General features: G+C 40.4%; 1 protein-coding gene across 1 annotated transcript in view; it reads left to right on the top strand.

The window, feature by feature from the left end:
* The window catches only part of GPR78 (G protein-coupled receptor 78), a 51,809-nt gene extending 27,748 nt beyond the window's left edge, over positions 1 to 24,061 (top strand). The window contains exon 3 of the mRNA XM_089691518.1: positions 23,208 to 24,061. Coding sequence (XP_089547644.1) covers positions 23,208 to 23,445 — 238 coding nt within the window. The 3' untranslated portion in view covers positions 23,446 to 24,061. The remainder of the gene's footprint in view (positions 1 to 23,207) is intronic.
* The last annotated feature ends 649 nt before the right edge of the window (positions 24,062 to 24,710 follow it).

Raw genomic sequence — 24,710 nt, 5'->3', positions numbered from 1 at the left:
AATTCCTTTCTGAATGGCATGCAGTTTTCCACACTGCTCCTGTGTGCACCCAGGTTTGTTATAGTGACTTTGAGCTTGAGTTCACACAGGAGTGATGAGAGAAACCTCCCTGCATGACGGGTTCCATCAGCAAAGCTCAAGCTCCCGATCTGACTGTCTCCCCCCAGCCTCCAGCAGTTCAAGCCATCCACTGAGCCCCCTCCCCATCCCCCCTGGTCCCACTGTACCAGATTACCATGATTCCCCTCTGTCAGACACCAAAAAGCCGCTTCACCGTACCAGGATTTGAAACCCCAATAGCTTAATCTCCTGTCTGTACTGCTTAGCCAATATGGACTACAGGGATTCTAATTAGTCAGCACCATTACATGGATGGAGCCGTCTAGCCCGTACTGTCAACACTACAAGGAGAGGAGAGAAAGTCGCCTGGGATTACAAATCAACAGACCAGTGAAGAGGCTATTTGGTGTCTGACAACAGGGGATAGCGAAAGAGAATCTATACATGTATGAGTAGAATAAGGCCAGCTATAGATGGAGAGACTTTCTTTCCTGAAACCAGGATGCAGGAAAGAAAATCGCTTGATTCCCCTTTCAACACTGACTGCTGAGACAGTCACCACTGACCATGGAGCTATTGTGTTCTCCTGGCAGGGGGGCAGGGGAGCTGTCCCAACCGGGAGAAAACACAGTGATTATTGCAAGCGGCTAAAGCCATTGGCAATAATTGCATAAAAAATCTGACATACTGGTTGTACCCAAGTTGATAGATCAACTTGGGTACAAACAGTCTGCCCATACATAGTTCAAATGTAGGCCAGTACCTGCCGAACCAGCTGAGATTCAAACCATTTATGGCCAACTCCAGTGAAATTTTCTAAATCCTATTGTGAGCTGTGCATGACTTGAAGTTATAAGTCAGATAAGGATGAAGATGGACAAAAAATGTGAAATAAAAAAAATGTCAAGTTGGAGCCCAGTTTCAGAGCATCCAGTTCTTCTAAAGTGTCAGATCCGTAAACCTTTGAAAACATATTTTGAGAGTAAGCTGTTTCATGGCCCAAAAAATAGATCTAACACAGGTGCCAAGGACCAAGAAGTGTAGACGAGTTCATGTAGCTATCTGTGTAATTAACTGAATTTTGTGGAGATCATTATTAGAGTAGAGGAAAAAGAGTCTAGTGAAAAAACTAAAATCACTGTATATAACCAGGAAAAATGTAAAACACAATTCAAGGCAAAAGTCAATTTTATTAGTGAACCTTTACATTATTCAGAATCACTATGTGAGTCCCTTAAATTTCTGTTTAATTAATTGCTGTCTTGGTTACATAAAATGGTAGTAAAATCTCTACATCTTGTTTTTATTTGGTTTGTGCCATAATGTGTTAGTGTGCACCACATACTAGCACATTATGACAGACTTATCTTACAAACAGAAACCTCCAGTGCTGAGCTGTCCCCGCTGTTTCCCGGTGATTCCATCTTTGCTCAGCATTCCTTCCAGGTTCAAGCTTTCCAATTGTTTGAATGGCCAGGCAGCAAAGACATCATTCCTGTGTATGCATACTCTCTGCATTATTGCATTATGCAGAGCATACAGCACACACGCAGTACCATAATTGGCTGGAGCCGATGTAAATATCTATTAAACGGTACAAATTTAGTAAATGTTCACAGTACCTAGACTTACTACAAGCTTACTTGTGGGGCAAAATTAGTTTTAAAAGTTTAATATCACATTAAGACCCTCAAGGTGCTGCAGCTTCTGGTCACATGGCTTGTACCTTGAAAAGCTCTCTGGAGGGAACTCCCTGGTTTGAATGGGAACACCTAGCCTACATACTTACAGAACTGAACAGTTGGGGTTCCCAGGCCCTAGATTATAAATAACAAGTTGGCACTTTTTTTTTTACAGTTGTCCCTCCGTCTGATTGGCATATTACACATTCCTCTGTGTGGCCTCTGGCAGTGCAGTGCAGCTGGTTGCCCTGACAAATGGGACGGAACATAGAAGGAAGGATCAGGGCTTTTCAGCTTTTTAATTTTAACACAATACTTTGCTAATGCTTAGGAGACCAGCTCCAATAATATTATTATTATTAATATTATACAGGATTTATATAGCGCCAACAGTTTGCTCTGCACTTTACAATATAACGGGAGACAATACAGCAACAATACAGTTCAATACAAGAGGGATAGGAGGGCCCTGCTCCTTGGAGCTTGCAATCTAGGAGGGAGGGTCTAGTGGTACAAAAGGTAGTAACTGTGGGGGATGGACTGGTTGGAAGAGTAGAAGATTCCATTATTAGCTGAGGGCAAGATAGGCTTCCCTGAAGAGATAGTTTTTCAGGGATCGCCTAAAAGTGATCAGAGTAGGCGATAGTCTGATAAATTGGATGGGGGAAGCTCTGGAGAAGTCCTGGAGATGAGCATGGGAGGAGGAGACAAGGGAGCTAGAGAGCAGGAGGTCTTGCGAGGAGCGGAGAGTACGGTTTGGGTGATATTTAGAGACAAGATCGGTGATGTAATTTTGGGCAGAGTTATAAATGGCTTTATACGTTATTGTTAATGTTTTGAATTTTATCCGTTGGGCAATGGGAAGCCAGTGGAGGGATTGGCAGAGAGGGGTGGCAGATACAGAATGGTTAGTAAGGTGGATGAGTCTGGCAGCAGCATTCATGATAGACTGAAGAGGGAATAGCCTGCGATTAGGTAGGCCAATGAGGAGGGAGTTACAATAGTCAAGGCGAGATATAACAAGGTAGTGAATAAGTTGCTTAGTGGATTCCGAGGATAGGAACGGGCGTATCTTGGAAATGTTACGGAGGTGAAGTCTACAAGATTTGGACAGTGAATGGATTTGGGGCTAAAAGGACAGATGGGAGTCTAGGATTACACCTAGTACCCTGGCATGAAGGGAGGGACTTTTGATTGTGTTATGGATCTTGATGGAGAAGTCATGGGAGGGGGCACGGGCTGGGGGGAATACTAAGAGCTCAGTTTTGGAAAGATTGAGTTTGAGGAAGTGCAGTGACACCCATGCCGATATGTCACTTAGTAGGTTAGTAATGCGAGAGGAGACTGAAGGGGTGAGGTGAGGGGTAGAAAGATAGATTTGTGTGTCATCAGCATATACATGGTACTTAAAGCCATGGGAGTTTATCAAGTGACCAAGGGAGGAGGTGTAGATGGAGAAGAGAAGGGGTCCAAGGACAGAACCTTGAGGGAGCCCTACAGAAAGAGGTAGTGAAGAGGAGGAGGCAGCATTTTAGGTAATGCTGAAGGAGCGCTGTGAAAGGTAGGAGGAGAACCAGGAGATAGCAGAGTCTCTGAGGCCAAGAGAGTGGAGTTTTTTTTTGAGGAGGGGATGGTCAACCATATCAAAAGCCACAGAGAGGTCAAGAAGTAAGAGTACGGAGTAGTGACCAATGGTTTTAGCAGCTAGTAGATCATTAGTGAGTTTTACTAGGGCAGTTTCAGTGGAGTGTAGTGAGCGAAAGCCAGACTGTAAAGGGTCAAGAAGATTGTTGTCAGTGAGGTAGGAGTTCAGGCAATTGTAGACTAAGCGTTCTAAGAGTTTCTTAAGTTGCTCAGATTGGTGGGGTCCAAGGAGGGTTTTTTAAGTATGGGAGTGATGTGCGCATGCTTTAGAGGGGAGGGGAAGGCACCAGTAGAGAGGGAAAGATTGAAGATGTGAGTGAGGGAGCATAGGATGGGATAAGAGGGTGACCGTAGTAGTTGTGAGGGGACAGGATCCAAGGGGCAGGTGGTGAGATGGGCTTCTGAGAAAACCTTAGTGACCTCTTCAGTAGTAGCAAGGTCAAAAAAGGAAAGTGTTGAAGGAGGTTTAGTATAAGGTATGCTAAGTGGGATAGATGTCTGTGCAGTGGTGATGCCCCTACTAATTGCGTCAATCTTGTTTTTGAAAGGATTTGCAATCTCATGAGCAGTGAGTGAGGTACTGGGTGGAGGTGGAGAAAGTAGAGAGTTAAAAGTAGAGAAGAGACGACGAGGACTGGATGACGAGGTATTAATAAGAGTGACAAAGTAGGCTTGTTTGGCAGCATGAAGGGAGGAATTGTATGTTAAGAAAGCAGAATGCTTGTTGAGATTAGGTTTTACTCCACAATCGCTCCAGCGCACGACTATGTCGTTTAAGATTTCTGTTGTCATCAGTCTGCCAAGGTTGTAACGGTCGGGGCCTCATGCTTCGTGTTGTTAGAGGAGCAAGTGAGTCTAATGCGTATGAAAGCGAACTGTTGTAGACAGCAGTGGTGAGGTCAGGGCAGGACAGGGGAGAGATTCTGTCATAGAGTTGGTCAGTTGCAGAGTGGAAAAGAGCAGGGTTCAAGGTGTGAAGGTTTCTGCGGGTAATTGTTTGCTGCTTGGAGGGATAAGTGTTTGAAGACAAGGACACTGTGAAGGTGATGAGATTGTGATCAGAGAGAGGAAAGGGGGTGTTTGTGAGATTGTAGGGAGTGCAAAGATGAGAGAAAACAAGGTCTAGTGTATTCCCATCAGAGTGAGTGGAGGACTGTATATATTGTGCTAATGCAAAAGATGAGGTTATGTTGAAGAGTTGGGATGTAGCCAGGTTGTTGACATTAATAGGGATGTCAAAATCTCCGAGAATGATAGTGGGTAGTTCAGAGGAGAGAAAGTAGGGTAGCCAGGCGGAGAAATCATTAAGAAAGTCAGGTTGTAGACAACAGGTGATTGTTGTCACCCACTCCTAGAAATTTCAGCAGGGCTAGGCAATGATGGAGATGTGTGTGTGTGGGGGGGTTTACCTTTCTACTGATACAGGTATCTTTTTCTCTCTTTCACAGTCAACTTTTTCACAATCTTAAAGTGTATCTAGACCTTAAACTTTTTTTGTCATTTTGAGTTGAGTAGGGAATGATTAAATCTGCTGTGTTTTTGCAATCTATGTGGTTTCCCTTCAAGTGGAACTACTCTGCATCTTAGCACCACAAGCCAAAAATGCTATTTAATTCATTTTGAATGTTCAAAGCAAGCTCTCCAATCCATCCATGTCTCCATGCTTTATTTCTCTGAGAAATCACTTTGAAAAACACCAAACGTTTCTAGCCATGGCCATCTTGAGTAAGGGCAGATGATTCATGTATCTTTTACTTCCTGGAATCCATCTGCTCTAAGCTCAGGCATAGGCTAAGCTGAGAACCCTCCCCTCTTGAAGATTCCTGGGATGTATGACATCATTTGCCTAGGCATGGAAAACAGGAGGCAACTGAAGAATTGTAAAAAAAAGTTTAAAACAAGTAATTATGATATACTTTTGTATCTATTTACTAATGCTAGCAGTTTAAGGATTACATATAGTCCATGTTGATTAAGAGAGTGATGTTCAACTTTAACTTCTTGTCCCATGAACATGACGGGAAGTGAGAGGAAATGTCTCTAAAGTGAGGACAATGTCCACTTAGTTGTTCCTGAACCCTAAACTCAAAGCAAGCGATCTCCAAACTGAAACCCATGGGCCAGATGGACCGGGTCCTTTGCTTACCTTTATCTGGCCCTTGTAGCTGTATTCCTTCCACTGACACAATTTCTCCCTCTCATAGCATTGATAGGGCACTATTCCTCCCACTGACACACATAATAGAACATCCTCTGAATAACCACAGGCACAAGGTAATTTTTTACTCCTCCAGACAATAGAACATTTTCTACTCACACTGCCTAACTCTGCTAAAGTTTGAAGCACAGTGAACTGTTTCTTCATTTCAAAAGTTTGGGAACCAATGTTCTAATCCCTCACAACTGTCAAGAGTAAAATAACTTTTTTACATTAGATACACTATAAAGCAAAAATAACCACCTTACATGTATGGACAGGTATGTTCAGCAAGCATCTATTCAATACCTGTTGATTCTAATACATTTCTGCAATTAATTTTAAACCCTTTTTTAATTTGTACATTTTCAAGGATTAAGCTTTTAGAAAATGCATTAGTTGATGGGTTTAATAGGTAGAAATACACCAAAACATCAGTTTTCATCACTGGAGTGCAAAAACTTTGTGAATTTTGCTTGTGAATAATACAATATATTGTCTATATATATTTACCAGTATAGTCTTACTGGTCTGGCTGGGCATGAGTAGATACATTCTGAAGTCAGTTATTATATATAAAAATGAATATTACATTATTATTATTATTATTATTAATAATAATAATGGTATTTACTAACTTTCAATTTTCTGTTGGTAAAAAGATTTTTACATAAATACAGTTCCTTTTTAAATATTAATAGATTATGAAAGAATCATATACTGTATATAAAAAGATGAGTGGGGATTTTTATTATTTAGATTTTACATCTAGTCTGAATTACACTGCTCAAAAAAATTAAAGGAACACTTTGAAAACACATCAGATCTGAATGGGGAAAAATCATGCTGGATATCTATACTGATATGGACTGGGTAATGTGTTAGGAATGTAAGAACGCCCCATCGTGTGATGGAAATTAAACGGATCAACCTACAGAGGACTGAATTCAAAGACAACCCAAAAATCAAAGTGAAAAAATGATGCAGCAGGCTAGTCCATTTTGCTGTAATTTCATTGCAGCAATTCAAAATGGTCCTCAATAGTTTGTATGGCCCCCACGTGCTTGTATGCATGCCTGACAACGTCGGGGAATGTTCATAATGAGACAACAGATGGTTTCCAGGGGTATTTCCTCCCAGATCTAGACCAGGGCATCACTGAGCTCCTGGACAGTCTGAGGTGCAACCTGGAGGCGTCAGATTGACCGAAACATGATATCCCAGAGGCGTCCTATTGGATTTAGGTCAGGCGAGTGTGGGGGCCATTCAATGGTATCAATTCCTTCATGCTTCAGGAACTGTCTGCATACTCTCATCACATGAGGCCGTGTATTGTCGTGCACCAGGAGGAACCCAAGACCCACTGCACCAGTGTAGGGTCTGACAATGGATCCAAGGATTTCATCCCGATACGTAATGGCAGTCAGGGTGCCATTGTCTAGCCTGTAGAGGTCTGTGTGTCCCTCCAGGGATATGCCTCCCCAGACCATCACTGACCCACCACCAAAACGGTCATGCTGAATGATGTTACAGGCAGCAAAACATTCTCCACGGCTTCTCCAGGCCCTTTCACGTCTGTCACATGTGCTCAGGGTGATCCTGCTATCATCTCTGAAAAGCACAGGGTGCCAGTGGCGGACCTACCAATTCTGGTGTTCAATGACAAATGCCAATCGAGCTCCATGGTGCCGGGCTGTGAGCACAGGGCCCAATAGAGGACGTCGGGCCCTCAGGCCATTCTCATGAAGTCTGCTTATGATTGTTTGGTCTGAGACATTCACACTAGTGGCTTGCTGGAGGTCATTTTGTAGGGCTCTGGCAGTGCTCATTCTGTTCCTCCTTGCACAACGGAGCAGATACTGGTCCTGCTGATGGGCTCTATGGCCCTGTCCAGCTCTCCTAGAGTAACTGCCTGGAATCTCCTCCATGCTCTTGAGACTGTGCTGGAAGACACAGCAAACCTTCTGGCAATGGCACGTATTGATGTGCCATCCTGGACGGCCTCTGCAACCTCTGTAGGGTCCAGGTATACCCTCATGCTACCTGTAGTGACACTGACCCTAGCCAAATACAAAACTAGTGAAAAACCATCAGAAAAGATGAGTTGCGAAAAAAAATGCCAGTGGCCTCCACCTGTAAAACCATTCCTGTTTTGGGAGTCGTCTCATTGTTGCCCATCTAGTGCACCTGTTGTTAATTTCTTAACAGCAAAGCAGCTGAAATTGATTAACAACCCTCTCTGCTACTTAACTGACCAGATCGATATCCCAGGAGTTTAATTGACTTGATGCTATACTCTGATTAAAAAGTGTTCCTTTAATTTTCTTGAGCGGTGTACGGAGACTGCTGCAACATGGAACAACTGCATGTATTTCTACAACATTTTAGGTTTTAACTGGAAAGCCTGTTTTTCTTGGCAAGCTGTTGCAGTGTTACAGATTTGTTGTTTCATAAGACCTCTACCATAGCAGATCTGCTGATTAAAATCCGTAACCCATGAATTGACATGAAATTTGCTTTTGTGTGTTTATAAATGCTAATCAGAATGTGTGTGATTCAGAGATTCAAAGAGTAGTGGGTGTAAAATTTGTGCTTCTGCTAATCCACGTGTTCAGTTTATTTCACCTCAGGGGAGTACAATTAGGCTGCTTTCACACTGATCCATTTTTCTTTCGCTTTAGCTTTAAAAAACGGAAGAAAAACGCGTGACCATGTATTTCATTTAACTATTCACACTGATTCATTGTGGGTCCAGAGCGTTTTTCGAAAACCTGTTTGCTGAATTTTTGGTGCAGGTTTGGTAAGGTAAACAAACACATAAAAAATGTACCTACCCATTGAAATCAATGGAAAACGCATTAAAAATGCACCCACATTTTTTGTGCGTTTTTTGAGTCACTTGTCATGTTAACAATGCACCAAAAATGCAGCAAAAACACAGTAAAAACACAGCAAAACAGCATATGCATTTTTGCTGCAGATCAGTGTGAAAGTAGCCTTAGTGATGTGATACAGTCCATATTATTTAGATTTGGAGAGATTTGCATTATCTCTGCATGAGACACAGTCCAGCTGCCTATCCAGGGTTTTTTTTTTGTCTTTTGTATCATCAGTCACAACTTCATAAAATGCATTGGTAAATACACCACTGATGATACATCATGACATGTCACACTATAGTGATGGTGGCATCATCTCAATGGCCATGACCATGACCGCAAAGGTGTTTTCACTTTGATGTCAATTTTTTTTTTTCAATTTAATTGAGAATTATGGTAAAAGCACAGACTTCAGGAAACAAATATGGCATAAAATGTATTATGTAGGGGTTGATTTACTAAAACTGGAGAGTGCAAAATCTAGTGCTTCAGCTTGTTCTATTAATCTTTGACAATAAAACCCAGAGGCTGATTGATTTCTGTGCAGAGTTGCACTAGATTTTGCACTCTCCAATATTAGTAAATCAACCCCATAGTATATCTGCATTTTTGCTTTGCAATAACAGAAGGGAGAGTTATTCTTAATTCAAAGAATAAAAGGACTCTAAACCTAGGGGTACTAACCAAATACAAATCAATACAATAATATATTACATTTATACTAAATTCCACACTGTGGAGTATTTTTTAAAACTTTTTCATATATTCACATAATCACTATTTAATAGTGAATATGGAAACAGTGATTATGCGAATATGTAAAAAAGTTAAAAAAAAATCCACACTTTGGAATTGATTATAAGTAAATTTTGTTTAGACTCTGATGATGATGATACTATAGGTTCCTGCATATCATGCCTCGTAAGTGATAAATACTTGCTTTTTTAAGCTTAAGGGCTGCCCTGTCCCTATGCCAAGCCTCCTGCATGGGAATTGGCCAGACTCCCTAAAGTGTGCAGATCAGCCCCTCCTCACCCCCACCCACTGCCTTCTGGAAACTTCTCAAGTCTCTAGAGCAGGGGGAGGTATCAGGGATCTGCAGAGCCCTCAGCCCTGACCCAGCGTAACCTGGCTGACTCATCCCAGGCTGCTATCAAGCCTTTATTACGTCAGTGCAGATAGTCTCCAAGATACAAACAAGATATGTTCTGTAGGTTTGTTTTTAAAATGAATTTGTATGTAGGTTGGAACAGGTACATTTTTGAAGTTTAAGTTTTTTGGATAGCATAGGGAAGGGTTGACACTCCTGTAACATTTGTTTTGCTGTCTGTGCCCCAGTTCATAAGATTTCACTTCACTTTCTGTCCCTGTGACAGTTGGATTTTTAAAATTCTGGGTTGTTTTGGATACAAGGATTGGTGAAGGCACCTTTTTCCAATGATAACTTTTACAGGGTGAATTTCCCTTCCTAGGGGTAGATTTCCTCTCTCTTCCTCTTGTCTCCCTCTGTTTGTTTGTATGAGTCGTATGTAAGTCAGATGTATGTTACCCGGGGACGGCCTGTATAGGGACCTCTCCCGGTTGGACTAAACTCAGTGCTAAAATGTTTACTGATAACTTCGATCTTGATTTGGTCTTGATTGAAGCACCAGCAAGGCCTGCTTACAGTTGTATGGAATTTCTAAAGCAAGAACTTGTTATAATAATGGCATTAATGTGTGCTTTCCCCACTAGTGTGATACACACTAATTAGGATTTGGAGATGGACGTCTGGGGACCCCTAGATAGTTTTTGAGCAGCTGCCTTTAAATGGAAATCAACTTGTGTTTTAACTGAACATACATTCTGGGTTATAACTGGAAAATCCTCCTGAATGTAATTTTACAACAATTAGACCAAGAAACTCACGGGTACTGCCAATCCTCAATAAAAATAATATCAAATGAGAAAGGCTTGCTGCAAACACCAAACGTTTTCCCACCTAAAACATAAACTGAATAATAAATAAAGTGGCGCGCTGCCTCAAAAAACCAGGAACAACAAAGAGAAACGACAAAGCACACTACCACTTCAACCCAAACAGGGATGGTAAATAAATATATAAATAATACATAAATACCTTACAGCCCTTCAAACCCAATGATGTACAAAATACTTAAAACAGAATAATAACTAAGAACCCCATGAATGGGAAAAAATAAGTGACCAGAGTAGTAAATAAAATAAAGTGTCAACAAAAAACAAATAAACAATACATGCAAAAAAAAATAAAAATCAAATGACCAGTAAAGCACATATAATAAATACAAATATATACATTTATGTGAAACAATATATAAGGTGAAGGGATAATCAATAGAAGCAAGGTTGTAAACACCTGACAGCCCTGCTAACCCAATAAAGTGCAGATGAATAAAATAAAAAACAAATGAATAAATAAATGAATACATTGGGCACCTGCTAACCAGCCCAAACCCAATATAGTGCAAAAAATCAAACAGTAATAATTATAAATGAATATATAAATAATTCAATGGTGAAAACGAATGTCAAAAGTGCAAATAGTACAAAAAAATGGAGTATGCAATAAATAAATTAATACATTGGGCACCTGCTAACCAGCACAAACCCAATATAGTGCAAAACATCAAACAGTAATAATTATAAATGAAATATATAAATACTTCAATGGTGAAAACGAATGTCAAAAGTGCAAATAGTACAAAAAAGTGGACTATACAATAAAGTCCCACAGAACAGTCCAGCCTAATAACTTGAACAAGGAGAACATAGGTGTTCCACACTCTTCATGATGGATATCACCAGTGAGTCCCACAATGCTGTGCACCTCCACCACACAGATTGCACGCTCACCTTAGAAATTGACATATGCACACACAGGTCAAATGCGCTCTAAATATGAATCCAGTCCCCTTTAAAACATCACCAGTAGTCCCAGGTATAGATGTCACTCAAAAGGAAAAAACAAAAATGTTTTTAAACCAATAATAAGCAAATAAAAATGCACTTCCAATGTAAAATTGAGTCAATGACTCTGAACAGCATATATAAAATGTCAGGGAATCTCACATATGGTCCTCACTCCGAACCAGAAATGATGTCACCGGCCTCAAGTCACAAAACACGTGACTTCCTCAGGAATCATTTTTACAATAATACTTTCTCAGAAATCCATTGAACATTTGTAGTTCTAAGCTACCATTCACTTAGCCAATGGAATCAATATTTCATCTGGAAATGCTTACTCTGAGGAGGTAATTTACTAGGAGTAGAAACTATTCACTTTGCAAATGGAGTGTTCACTGATAGACGAACCCAACCCTGTTCACTGCAAGCACTGTGTCAACTGCAACCAAGTTTTATTCCAATGACAGCATACCACTCACTTCCACTGAAAGCCATGCCCCCAACATGTTTCACCCACAGCAGGCCCTGACTAAGGAGTGCAGTTAACCTCTTCAAAGTGTGGCCCATTGTTTGGTGAATGATCACTGAGTTTATTAAATAAAGTAGGGTTGTGTTTATTTCAGTCAACCCGCTAGTGCTAGTCAGAGTGATTGTCACTGAAACATAAATCATACATTATTTTGCACTGCCACATCACATAAATGTGGATGAATTTGGGGAACTCGTCAGGTGTTTTACTAATGGAATAAAGACTATTAAAGCAGTATTAAATCCCTCACAAATATATATATTGCAGCTTACCAGTCCTTCAATGGTAACTCCAATTTTGTGGAAAAAATAGCTATTAAAGCAAAAATCATATACAATCTCTACACAAGTCATATTGTAATATAATGTAGTAGCCCTCCCCCCCCCCTCCCCCTCCCAGGAACCACTTGATAGATTGCGTTTTCCATTCCTCTGCCTCAACTCTGAGAATAACCTCAGCCCCACTGACACACCAGGTGAAGCAAATGGATACTATACTGCTACTGGGAGCACAATACAGATATCCTGCACATAACTAGGGTTCAGTATCAAAAATGAAACATCAGACTGGTTAGTGGTAAATGAACCCAATAAATTGTCATGCGTTGCAGTAAATAGCATTATGCACAAAATTCAGTAAGTAAAGGATTAGGCCAATCACAGTTCACTAGACAATATATTCACTAGGCTATAACATAGCATAGAATGGAGTTCTATGCAGTTAATTTAGAGTAAACCTGGTGATCCACAAAATCAGCAAAAAGTAATGGCATTAGAAAACAGTAACAGAAATGATAGCAAATACTGCGATAACTCCTCTGTAAACAGTAAGCTATATCCACTTAGAGTGCACTCTATATGAATGGCAGCAATGAAATTTAAGACTCCCTAAAGAGGTACCTCTTACTATGGACAATAGGCAAAGTTCTTGTGAAGCAGCTGAGTAAGCACTCTTTAGCCATATTTCTTCAGTCGGCTAACATTAGGGCCCAGTCTTTAAGGTGGTGCGCATGAGTACAGTCCCAATAAAGTCTGCATGCAGTAAATAATGCTGCTAGTTAGATGGCCAATCACTACAGCATGTGCTCAGTATCTGTTAGCAGCAACAGGTTAATAGCAGCAGTGTCCTCTCACCAGTCCCAATGACTGGTGTCCTGCTGTTCAAATGTCACCTCACTTCTAGATCTGCCTGGAACGACTCCAGTCCTTAGCACATGGCCACAGGCTTGTAGCAGGCTGATGTGCACTCAAGAGCAGTGATTCAATGCTGCCAAGCTTCAAGTCTCTTGGGGTCCTTCTGTGTGTCAGCTCCCTCTGATAGATGGAGGTAAAGTAGTGTTAACTCATTCAGCTGAAGTCTATTAGGAACACGAAGAGCACCACAGCACAGAGTCCTAAATCAAGTACTGTATAACTAAGCACCAGGTGATAATGTTTTAAACAATGACCTTTCCTTTTCAATGTGCAGATGCAGTATTTTCTGTAAAATTCAAGTATGATGGGAAGACAGCTGTGAAAGCAGACACCTCTTATGACATGGGCCATAGTTTCAGATCACTCAGGATACATTGTACCTCAAAGTATACCCAAAGTACAGAGCTGCCTTCTTTGTGCAAGTTACTAAAAAAATTAGCCCTCTCAAGTATATTCATCTCCAGATTTTTGAGGTGGGTCTTAGGTTACATGGCCTACGTGGGTAGATAATGCAACTGTGTGCAAGCTAAGAAAAGAGAACATGCCCAGCCAGCCACCTCACATTTGGCATTACCAATCTTCAGAAGAAAAGGTAGATCCATGGGTCCCCTCTGGGAGCAACCACCCAGTGTGACATCAGAAAAAGCTTGATTGCTTTTTAAAAGGAACTTCCGTTTTTCAGTGGAACAGAATACACATTTATTCTCCCAGTTCAGCAATTTAAAGTCCACTCTTGAAGCTGCTTTGTTTCCAACAGTCTGCCAACAGGGAGTGGATACAAGACCAGCCACCCTGCACAAGGACATAGAGCAGCAATGACTGGTCTTTATTACAGGAAACTGTAACTCCACAGAAACAAAGTGCCGGAATTGTTAAATGCTGGATTACTGTACAGATCCATCTGGAAGAAATATCTAGCAAACTAGATATTACCCCTAGGGAGAGATTTACTAAAACTGAAGCACTCTAGTGCAGCTGTGCATGGTAGCCAATCAGCTTCTAACTTCAGCTTGTTCATTTAAAATGTTACTAAACCCCAGACCCTGCATTCACTATATCTGGTCTTCCACAGTACACACAACTAAATACCTTTTCTATATATATAGCAGTATATAGATGTCTTGTGACTTCTATCAGTGTCTGACCAAGCACTGATTAATCTTGTAGGAGGAGTTTTCATTCTCTTCTGAATGTCCTATGAGGCTGCATGACCCCTGACCCTCTGTCTGGACAATGCTGATTGACGCTGTGTTCATCACATGCACCGTCCCCCCCAAAAAAAACTCTCTAGTAATATGCACCAAACTGAACATGCTCAGAATGTCTTCTAGGGCTCTGTACTATCAGCAGATGTATTGGGGACAGTAGAAGAAGTGGAGGTTCAGAGAAGACAGGATCAAACAGACTTTTTACACAATTTGGACGATTAACCCCTTAGGTTCCACAGTGAGTATGACAAGCATGCCCAGGGGTGGACTGACAACTCATGGGGCCCCTGGGCAATAGGGAATCATGGGGCCCCTGTGTCCTTGCCCAAACTCAAGAAAGCCTATGAAAAGGGTACCAGGGGCATCTCATGGGGCCCCCTACTGATCCGGGCCCTCGGGCAGTGCCCGAGTTTTCAAATGGTCAGTCCGCCCCTGAGCATGCCTTACTGTATATATAGACTGATTTTACTCTTTGGCACTAAAACCTGGAAGCTAATTGGTTTCTTTGCAGAGCTTCACCAGATTTTACACTCTCCAGTTTTACTAAATCCACCCCCCCCCCTCCAAAGTCCTATCCAACAGTTGCACCTTCCCCATTCACAAATTGCATTGGTGAAATCTTGTTATAAACTTTGGTGAACAAATTTTCAACATCTATAGTGAACTCGGTGTAGGGTTAGTCCCTTGAGGTCATCACAGAGGACAAGGGGGCACTCTTTACGTCTGGAGGAAAAGAAATGTAATTGCCAAACACGGAAAGGTTTCTTCACAGTGAGAGCTGTGAAAATGTGGAATAGACTCCCTCAAGAGTTGGTTCTGTCCAGCTCAGTGGATTGCTTTAAAAAAGGCCTGGATTCTTTCCTAGATACACAGAATATAACTGGATACTAATATTCATAGGTAAAGTTGATCCAGGGAATATCTGATTGCCTCTCGGGGGATCAGGAAGGAATTTTGTTCCCTGCAGGAGCAAATTGGATCATGCTTAAGCTGGGTTTTTTGCCTTCCTCTGGATCAACTGGGGGTATAGGATTATAACTTTTTTTTTTTTTTTAATGGTTGAACTGGATGGACTTTTGTCTTTTTTTCACACAGACTAACTATGTATCTAAATCACTATACTAGCAACCGCAAAGGGAAACAAATATGGAAATAAGGGTGTATGATCTGTTGGTAATTACCTAGATTGGAGTTTTTGCTTTTGTATACCGACAAAAATGTACAATATGTATTATATTAAGCACCTAATTCTGTCAGCTCTGGCCCCCGTTTTTTGTCAGCTCTGCTGCCGTGTGTAAACTATCACAGGTAGATAATTCTGCACAACACTTAGAGCAATCACTAAAAACAGCTTTTTCTTAGCCATTACTACAATCGCCACGCCAACCTTTCTTGAATCTAGGCCATGCATATATTTTACCTTGTTTGTCATATTTTTTACATGAGCACTGTTTTTCTCTTTTCTAAAGATAATTTAACAGCTATTTATTTGGATTCTGAACCTTGAGTCTGCAGGGAGTTTTTAATGAGGGATTTAGCATATTGATTAGTTAACTAGCATGTTAAGTGTTGTTTGTGCCTGTTTGTCTAGAAAACATGTTTAGAATGATGGAATTTCATCACAGTGACTGGTATGTGAAGAATTTGCCTTGTAAATCCAGCATGAGGCGAGGGGTTTTACAGAATCTTTTTCATCAGTGTAATTGTGGGTGCTGCCTTGAATTCACTAATGGCTTGTGGGAAAGAACAAAATGACTAAAAGAACAGCTGGAAATCCAAAGTGTTGTAGCTAAAAGAAAATAGAGACACAGGCAGGATCGCCAACCGTCAGTAAATTTACGGAGAGTTTGTAAAAACCAGTGATTGTTACAACGGTCTGTAAATATCAGCGGCTGATCATTTGTCATGCTGTGTTGACTCATGTAAGTGTAAACCAGTCAAATTACTTGTTATGGGTATTGTCAGTGTTTCTATATTGTGTTTATACTGTTTAAATATCAATTGTTTTAGTTTTTAATGTATTTTTCAGGTTGTTGGTAAAAAATGTGCTCTGTCAGTAAATTTTCCATGTTTTGTCAGTAAAAATGCCGTGGGAGGTTGGCAACACTGGGTACAGGCTAAAAAAAGCCTACCTCCTCTATATACCTATATACTGAGGCTGATTTCCTGAAGGAGTTAAGAATCTTCTCACTTTAACCACTTCCCGTCCAGCCTATGTATATAAACGTCCGGACGGGAGCAGTGCAGGAGCAGGTGGCCGTTTATAAACGTCCTCCCGCTTCCCTGTCTGTGCGCGCTCCTTGGGATCCAGTGCCTGCTGTGTCCGGAGGACACAGCGGAACACCGATTGCTGTACGAGGTACGAGATCTGTGTGAGGTCCTGATTCCCGATTCATGTGATTCCTGATTCCCGATTCATGTGATTCCCGATTCATGCGATCACTGATTGGCCAATCAGTGATCACATGAATAGTAGTAAGCAAGATGTCACTTCCTGACATCATTGCTTACTACTAGTGAAATCTGTGAATGATCACACAGGTCACATGGTACAAGGCTATTCACAACAGCCTTGTGCCATGTGACAAGCTGTGACCAATCGCAGCTCTCATGGTATTTTCCAATGGCTGCAAGAATGCAGCCAGGGAGAAGGAGAAATGATTGCTTTTAAAGCCTTTATGGGTGTAAAACAATCAGTGTACCAAAAAAAAAAAATATCCATTACCCCCCACAAGTGGTACAGTGTCACTATGTACTGCAGTACACTGTACTGCTAGGGTGACAGTATATTAAAAAACAAAACAAAAAACAAACATAAATAATAATATAAAAAATAAAATTTAAATGCAAAAAATGTTTTGAAAAATTATAATTTTTGGTTATAAACTAATTTGTTTTTTTTTTGTTTTTGTTTTTTACTAAAAAGATAGCTGAATACATTTTGGCCAAGATTTATGAAGAAAGATGATTTAATTGCAAAATTTTATAAGAAAAACACCTTTTTTTCAAAATGTTTGGACTTTTTCAGTTCTATAGCAAAAAAATGATAATCCCAGTGGTGAATAAATATACAGAAATCCCCCTGCACTCCACAGAACCTAGTGAGTTAGCTGCTATCACCTAATTCTCTATACCGCAAGATATGTAAAACAAAAATAATATAAGTGGTGAAGCGCTCAACTTAAATAATCAAAAACTAGTGCAATATCCCCATATATAAATATCACATCCCTAGAAATAATAATAATATAAATAATAATGAATGAAAAACTAGTGCAATATCTTCATATATACATAATATATCCCTGGTGATATAGTGATAAACAACTAATATCTCTTAGACTGTGCAAAAGTGATACTAAAATACAATTAATAATACCAATTTACATGAAATATTAATTACAATAAATTAAATAGTGATGCCACACTGTGCAAAATTATAGAAAAGTGTTCAAATAATGTCACTCCATGCTACAATAGCGCTCTTCGTGAAAATCTTGACGTGACTCCCCTCAATAGCAGAAATGCCCCCTCACCTTCCACATTCGACCCTTGCGGGTCACAGAGCTTTTTATATATATATCTCTGACAGATATTAATCTCCTCCACTGCCTCCACCGACCTTGATCCTCCTCCAGGCAGTAAGTAACACTCCAATAACTCCCCTCATACAACGAATTCAAGCATCAGGGCAGGCCAGAGAGCTTCCTTCGTGTCCCAGGAGAGCTTGTTTGCACCTAGTCTGCTGCAGTCAATTAAAGCTGCCTACACAAAGAGCCTCAGCTGCGCTCAGCATTGAGATATCACAGTGGTGAATAAATACCACCAAAAGTTTTATCTGTTTTAAAAAAAATTTACATAGCAAATAAAATAAAAATCCCAATGGTGAATAAATACCACCAAAATAAAGCTTTATCTGTCTCAAAAAAATACTAAAAAATTCATATGGGTACAGTGTTGCATGACCGCGCAATTGTCATTCAAAGTGTGAGAGCACTGAAAGCTGAAAATTGGCCTGGACAGGAAGGGGGTGAAAGTGTCCAGACTTGAAGTGGTTAAAAAGATACTAAAATCTTGTTTTTTTTTCTTAAAAATAACAAACATGTCTATACTTACCTGCTCTGCGCCATGGTTTTGCACAGAGCAGCCAGGATACTCCTCTGCTTGGGTCCCCCACTGGCACTCCCAGCTCATCCTTCCTGTCAGAGTGCCCCCATAGCAAACAGCTTGCTATGGGGGCACCTGAGCAGGTGCGCTCCCGAGCCACAGCCCCGCCCCTTCCATTTTCCTGTTTAGCTCACTGGCTGTGATTGAAATCAGCGGGAACCAATGGTTCTCGCTGCTGCCTCAGCCAATCAGGAGTGGGAGTCCCCAGAGTACTGAGGCTGTCATAGACATTGCTGGATCAAGAGGGGCTCAGGTAAGTGTTGAGGGGGCTACTACACACAGAATGTTTTTCATCTTCATGCATGGAATGCATGAAGGTAAAAAACCACGAGACTTTAGAACCACTTTAATTTTCCAAATAATAGTAGATGAAAAAAGTAAGCAGGGATTTGCTTTTCACATGTTTGGATAATTTAAGTGAATATTAACACTATTTTGTGAACTTTCACAACTCCTGTATTAAATCAACTTAATTATCAATAGTAACATATATTAAAGTTTCAGTATTTACAAAGGAAACCTAACTCCGCACATATTTTTAAACTTCTTTAGGATCGTCTGCCCACATTGTACTGTGAACGGGTGGTCTGTACATCGCTGCCTGTTTCCGGGTCCAGGGCATGCACATGTGCCCCCGTCTCCTGTTGTGTCCTATCACATTTTGTCAGCAGGTCCTGGCCAATGATTCATGGCTGGGACTTGCAGATTGGCTGTGTCCAATCACAGCCCAGAGTCCTGTGTTGACAATCAACACAGGGCTCTGTATAGAGGGAACAATCTCTTTATTTCTTCTCCCTGCAAAGCAGAAGAAATAAACATATTTTTAGTAAAAAACAGCACACATTACACACATTAACAGTTATTACATATACATGTAACCTCTTGATTACCCCGAGATGTTAATATATATATATTTATATATTTAATGAAATATACTTTGAAATATATTGAATATGGCCAAAATTGTAGCATTTCAAATATATGGCAATATATTTGAGAAGAATATTTTTAAAAATATGTTTCAGATATATTTTTCTTCCATGTCAGATTGCCCGCTGCATCCCACACTAAAACAGTCCCACTATAAGTATAAGCTGATCGCCGTCATCACTACTAATTTCATTTGGGTACAGTGTTGCATGACTGCGCAATTACCAGTTAAAGTAGCACTGTGCTATGTTAAATTGCAAAAATGGACATGGTCATGACAGGGGTAAAACCTGCCATAGCTCAAATGGTTAATCAGATTTTTTTTAAAGATGACATTTTTTTTTCATTTACAAAGTAACATAGAAACAATGTCATGCAGGACAGATAGACAAAGGGAGAAGAAAAGAAATAAAGTAGGACCAAAATACAGCACTGAACACATGAAGACCTATCTATAGAAGGATTCACCACCTTATTACCCTGGATTGAGTCCAAAAATCAGCACAACACATTTAATAGTTATAGTAAGTGAAAGCATAATCATATAAAAAGGAACTCAGTAACCTCCAGGGGAACATCCTATGATTTAATTTCAATGGAGGCACAGCTGTCAATCTTCTCTATGTCAGTGAAATCAAAGGTCCTCTAATAACAAGATGAGATGACCTGACCATTTGATAAAAAGTAGGCAAACTGTGCACATGGATAAAAATAAAAATTAAAAGAAAAATTATGAAATGCTTTTCTTTAATAAATCTCCCCCTTCCTGTTCTGCAAAAATAAGTTTGTAAAGCATGACTCTCCCTTGCCATTCTCCACACCTGTCCATTGCATCCTCCTCTGGCCTCCAGCACAGGTCCTCTTTCTGGTTGAATGATGTTCAACCAAATTCCTGGTGGCCCAGGGCGTCAAGAACACACTCCATGGGGATGCGGCTTTATGTCACCCTAGGCTCACAGCATAATGTTGAAAAAGTAGCACCAATGTCATAATGTCCACTGAAACCACTGGAGGTCCTAGGACACCACATGACTGTCTTGAAAAAAACTGTAAAAAAGGATAAAAGATAACATAAAATATGTTGTAAAATAAAAATAATATAAAATAATTTTAAAAAATCAAACAGGAAGAGGGGGTAACCCAAATAATAATAATATGTTGCGGATGTGCAGGCCCTGGAATTAAAATGTAGATATTTCTCTAAAAAGTATGAGAAATTTTCTGGTGGGTTACTCCAGCATTTGGCAAAAACAAAAATATCACCTTTGGGTGGACTGGCTGTTCAACGTCAAAAAGAATGTAGAAAACCTCTGCAGTTTACTTTCCTCTACCCAGCACAGCCGATTAGTAGGTTACTCAGAATCTTTACTGATGAGTACTTTCCACTTGGCTCTTTGACCTCCCTTGGAGACCAACTACTTTTCAGTGGCTTTTCTTAATGGCTAAGGTCACCTTTTTTTTCTAAATGCCAGCTTCCCTATGTATCAGTATACCATTAATGTACCTATGTTGCAGAACCGAAAAAGCTTTCTCTGTCTTTTAGGACAGGCCTAACCTCAGCCTCTAGCTTGCTGTAGAAAAATCCTCCTTTTCCTATCCTGAATTTGGTATATAGGATGGGAAAACCAGAAGGTGCTTCAGCAGCTGACCTCCTTAACACCCTTCCAGGAGATTGCTCCTGCCCACCTCTGAAGTTACATGATTTTCCAATGTCGGTGAGCTTCTTCCTCTATACACAGCCATTGATTGTTTTTACTTTACCTTCATCTTGCATAGATCGTTCATTTGGCAGAGTGTGCAGGAGATGAGCGATTACATAACAGCCTATGTGGAGCAGAGCTATAGTATTGAAAACACGAGAAGTGTATCCCTGGATATACAATCAGATTGTACAATCTCCTTTAAATCTACCATCAACTATGTAGTGCAAGGACCTACCTGACTGGATACAGAGTGATTGGATAGTGTGTCTTCCTATTATATAGTGTATGGCCACCTTTATACACCTAAAATGAACTAGTCGCGCTTCCGGTGCCATTATTTGTTAACAGAACCCCCCCAACACAGATGCAAACACACATTTTGCAACAGAAAAGAATGAGTATCAAATGCTGCAAACGCAAAGTAAAAAACATGCAAACTGCAACATGCCAAAATGTCTTGTGAGCTACTTTGCCACGTGTGACATCAATGGGCTGTCCCATGCGTATCGTGGGAAGAACTAGCCAAAAAAAGTGCAAACCCAATACACTACTTGGTAAAGTAGAACTATCGAAAAACAATTATTTTAATTTTGTATAGAACAAGGGAGGGTTATAACCGCTGTCAGATTTTATTTTTTTGCCTTCTGTGTCCCATTGTGGAGATTTTCCTTAATTTCTTGACCCATTGCCAAACAGGAAGTGAGAGGAAATCCATGAAAATTAAGGGAATTCCTTGGGGACCCCCAGGTCATCGGAACTAGTGTCCCCTTTGTAAGATTTCCTCTCTATTACTTTTCTGGGAACAACCCAAAATTTGGGATTTTATTTTATTTTCAATGGTCACGGTAAGCAGAACAAATAGAGAGGGTGAATCTCCCTAATGGGGAGACAGCAATAAAAACTAGCAGGTGTTCTAATCCCTCTCCACTCTGTCCAAAACTAAAAAAAAAGTTTTTGTCTTTAGCTATACTTTAAGATACTTTTACAGCTCTGCCGCAAAAACACATATGTGATTTTGCTGCATTTTTGCTGCGCTTTCTGAGCTTTTTTAAAGGACACGTGACTTAAAAACTGACCCAAAAACGGTTCTCGAAGGCATTATTGAGGCGTTTTCCATTGGTTTCAATAGGGAGAGGCTTTTTTGGAGCGCTTTTTTTTTAAGTGAACAAACATGCTACACAGTTGCTGCAAGCAGGAGTCTTTACATCGCAACACCCCAGTGTGAAAACATACATTGACATACATAGAGAAGCATTTTTCTTGAACATTTTTCATACGCTTTTTTTTTTTTGCACAAAAGCATTTCAACAACTCCTCAGTGTGAAAGTAGCCTTAATGGGGCTTGAAAGTGAAATTGGTGTGTTTACATAAGAACAATTAGGCTCCATTCACATCTGCACGTTTCTGAACACACTGCACAGAATACCTGCGCTTTGCCGTAAGTTTTTGGAAATGTGCTGGAAATGTATCACACTTGTGTTGCCATTAAATGTTAACGGCACCCCAAGCATGGGTAGCAGGAGCATCAGCAGTGCAACAAATGTGCTGCAAGCACACCAAAATATGCAGTAAAAAGTGCGCCACTCTAAAAAAAAGGTCTGGTGAAACCAGCGGCTCAGCTGCCTGTTTTTACCATCCCACCCAACTGTCTGTTTGAACTAAAGCCCAGCAACACTAAATTAGAAAAGGGATGCTATTGCTATGGCAGGGTCTCTACAGCTGCTATTATTTTTTTTTATTCTGTCAAAGAATATTATTCATAGTGAGAGATAAACTTTTAATGGAAAAAAGTGACTTATGCATTCTTAGTATGGTATAATTTCCTTTAAATACAGGTTAGTGCGGAATTTTTAAATGTTCTGTCACCTTGTGCTATTCTCTGTACTTTTTAGTGAATGCTAATATGAAAATCCCTTTCATTGCTTACTATGTGTAACTGTGCATGAAATGACTCACGCTGGGTGAATTTTCAATACTGCAAGAATGGTTAGAAAGTACTCATTTCATTTGGCTCAGAGCTGACTATGCCTAAGCCATGCATGTCTTTGACCAAAAGAACTTATTTTCTGCTCTCTTGTTCTTTCTAGGTTGATAGAGCTTCTTCCGTATGTAAAAATAAACAACTACTGGGGTATGGCAAGCAAGTGCCTTGCATACAGTAAAGCTGCGGCTGATCCCTTTGTTTATTCCCTTCTCCGTCAGCAGTACAAAAAAGTCCTACTCAACATTGTCAACAGGATACTGAAGAGAGAACTCTATCCTTCATCTGGCTACAACAGCTCTTTGGACACTGAAAATGACTATTGCGTGCACAGAACAAACTAAGAAGATATCACAAGCCTGATGTCTCTAAAGCAGCTCTGGACAAAGTTTCAGCACTTTGAGCATTAAAGCGACTCTTTCCCCGGAGTAATTTCAAAATAAGGTCTTCTTATAAAGAAAAGAAAAGGTATGTCTAAGCCTAATAAAAAAAATGAATATATGGCAGCTTACTAGTCCTTGGATGAAGTGGCTGCATTGGTTTTGTTGTTCAGGTTACATACATTCTCCACGAGTACAGAAAATACCAGAAATCCAGTGTCTTTGTAGCTTCCTGTGCTCTGAACTCTCGAACAATATAGTTACATAGTTAGTCTGGCTGAAAAAAGACCAAAGTCTATCCAATATGACCATCCTTTTCAGTTCTTCCTTTTGGACTACAGAACACCTCATTTTGTTAAGGAGATAAGAAAGTGTTTGCAGTACAAATCAGGAGAGCGGCCAATGGTGACAACGTTGCTTCTTCTTAGATGCAGTACAGTGAAGAAGCGTTGTCATCCTAGGACAGGAAGATCACTGTGCAAAAAAGAGGAAAAAAGAAAGTGTTGCGCGTAACCTCCCGTCACCTATGGGACACTAGTGCATAAGCATGAATTTGCATTAATCTTTGAAGTGCAAATCCAAACAAGGAGATAGTTGACAACATAGTGACATCTTCAATGATAATTCCTTCATTTGCTCACATGATGAGCGATAGTCCAAAAAATTGTCTTTTTTGGACTGGATCTTACTATAGGAGCAAATAAAGGAATTATCACTGAAGATGTTACTGTGTTGCCAGCTACCTCCTTGTTTGGGATTGCACTGTGAAAATAAAGGGGAAAATGCCTGAAAAAGGAAAGCAAATGCAACCACCACATCCAAGGACTGGTAAGCTGCAATATATCACATTTTTTTTCTTGGGTTTGACACACAGTAATACATACCTGTCCCACTGCTGATACCATTGATCTTCACTACAAATTTCTGGGCAAAAAAAAAGTCTTCCCATGCAGAGGGGCTGTGCCCACACTGCATGGGTTAACTGCTCGTTTTTGTATAGGAGATTGGAAAAAAGAGATATGCTTACATAATCCTCTGATCCTCCCAGCACAAGACTGGCCCAGCACCCCCAAGCTCCAGTGGTCATGAGTTGTGGACTGTTCATGATGTCGTCAAGCCCAGAGCAGACTGCAAAGACCAGGAACAGTCAACCGCTGGACCATTGGGGAGCACCGCTTTCCAGTGGAACGGAGGATCGGGTGAGAATAGGCTTTCTCTTCAACCCTAGG

The sequence above is a fragment of the Staurois parvus genome, unplaced genomic scaffold (genome assembly GCF_062004578.1).
Source record: "Staurois parvus isolate SC_StPar_1 unplaced genomic scaffold, SC_StPar_1.0 ptg000564l, whole genome shotgun sequence".
Classification (NCBI taxonomy): Eukaryota; Metazoa; Chordata; class Amphibia; order Anura; family Ranidae; genus Staurois; species Staurois parvus.
Note: the sequence above shows the minus strand (reverse complement) of the source record. Positions and strands in the feature narration are given on the sequence as shown.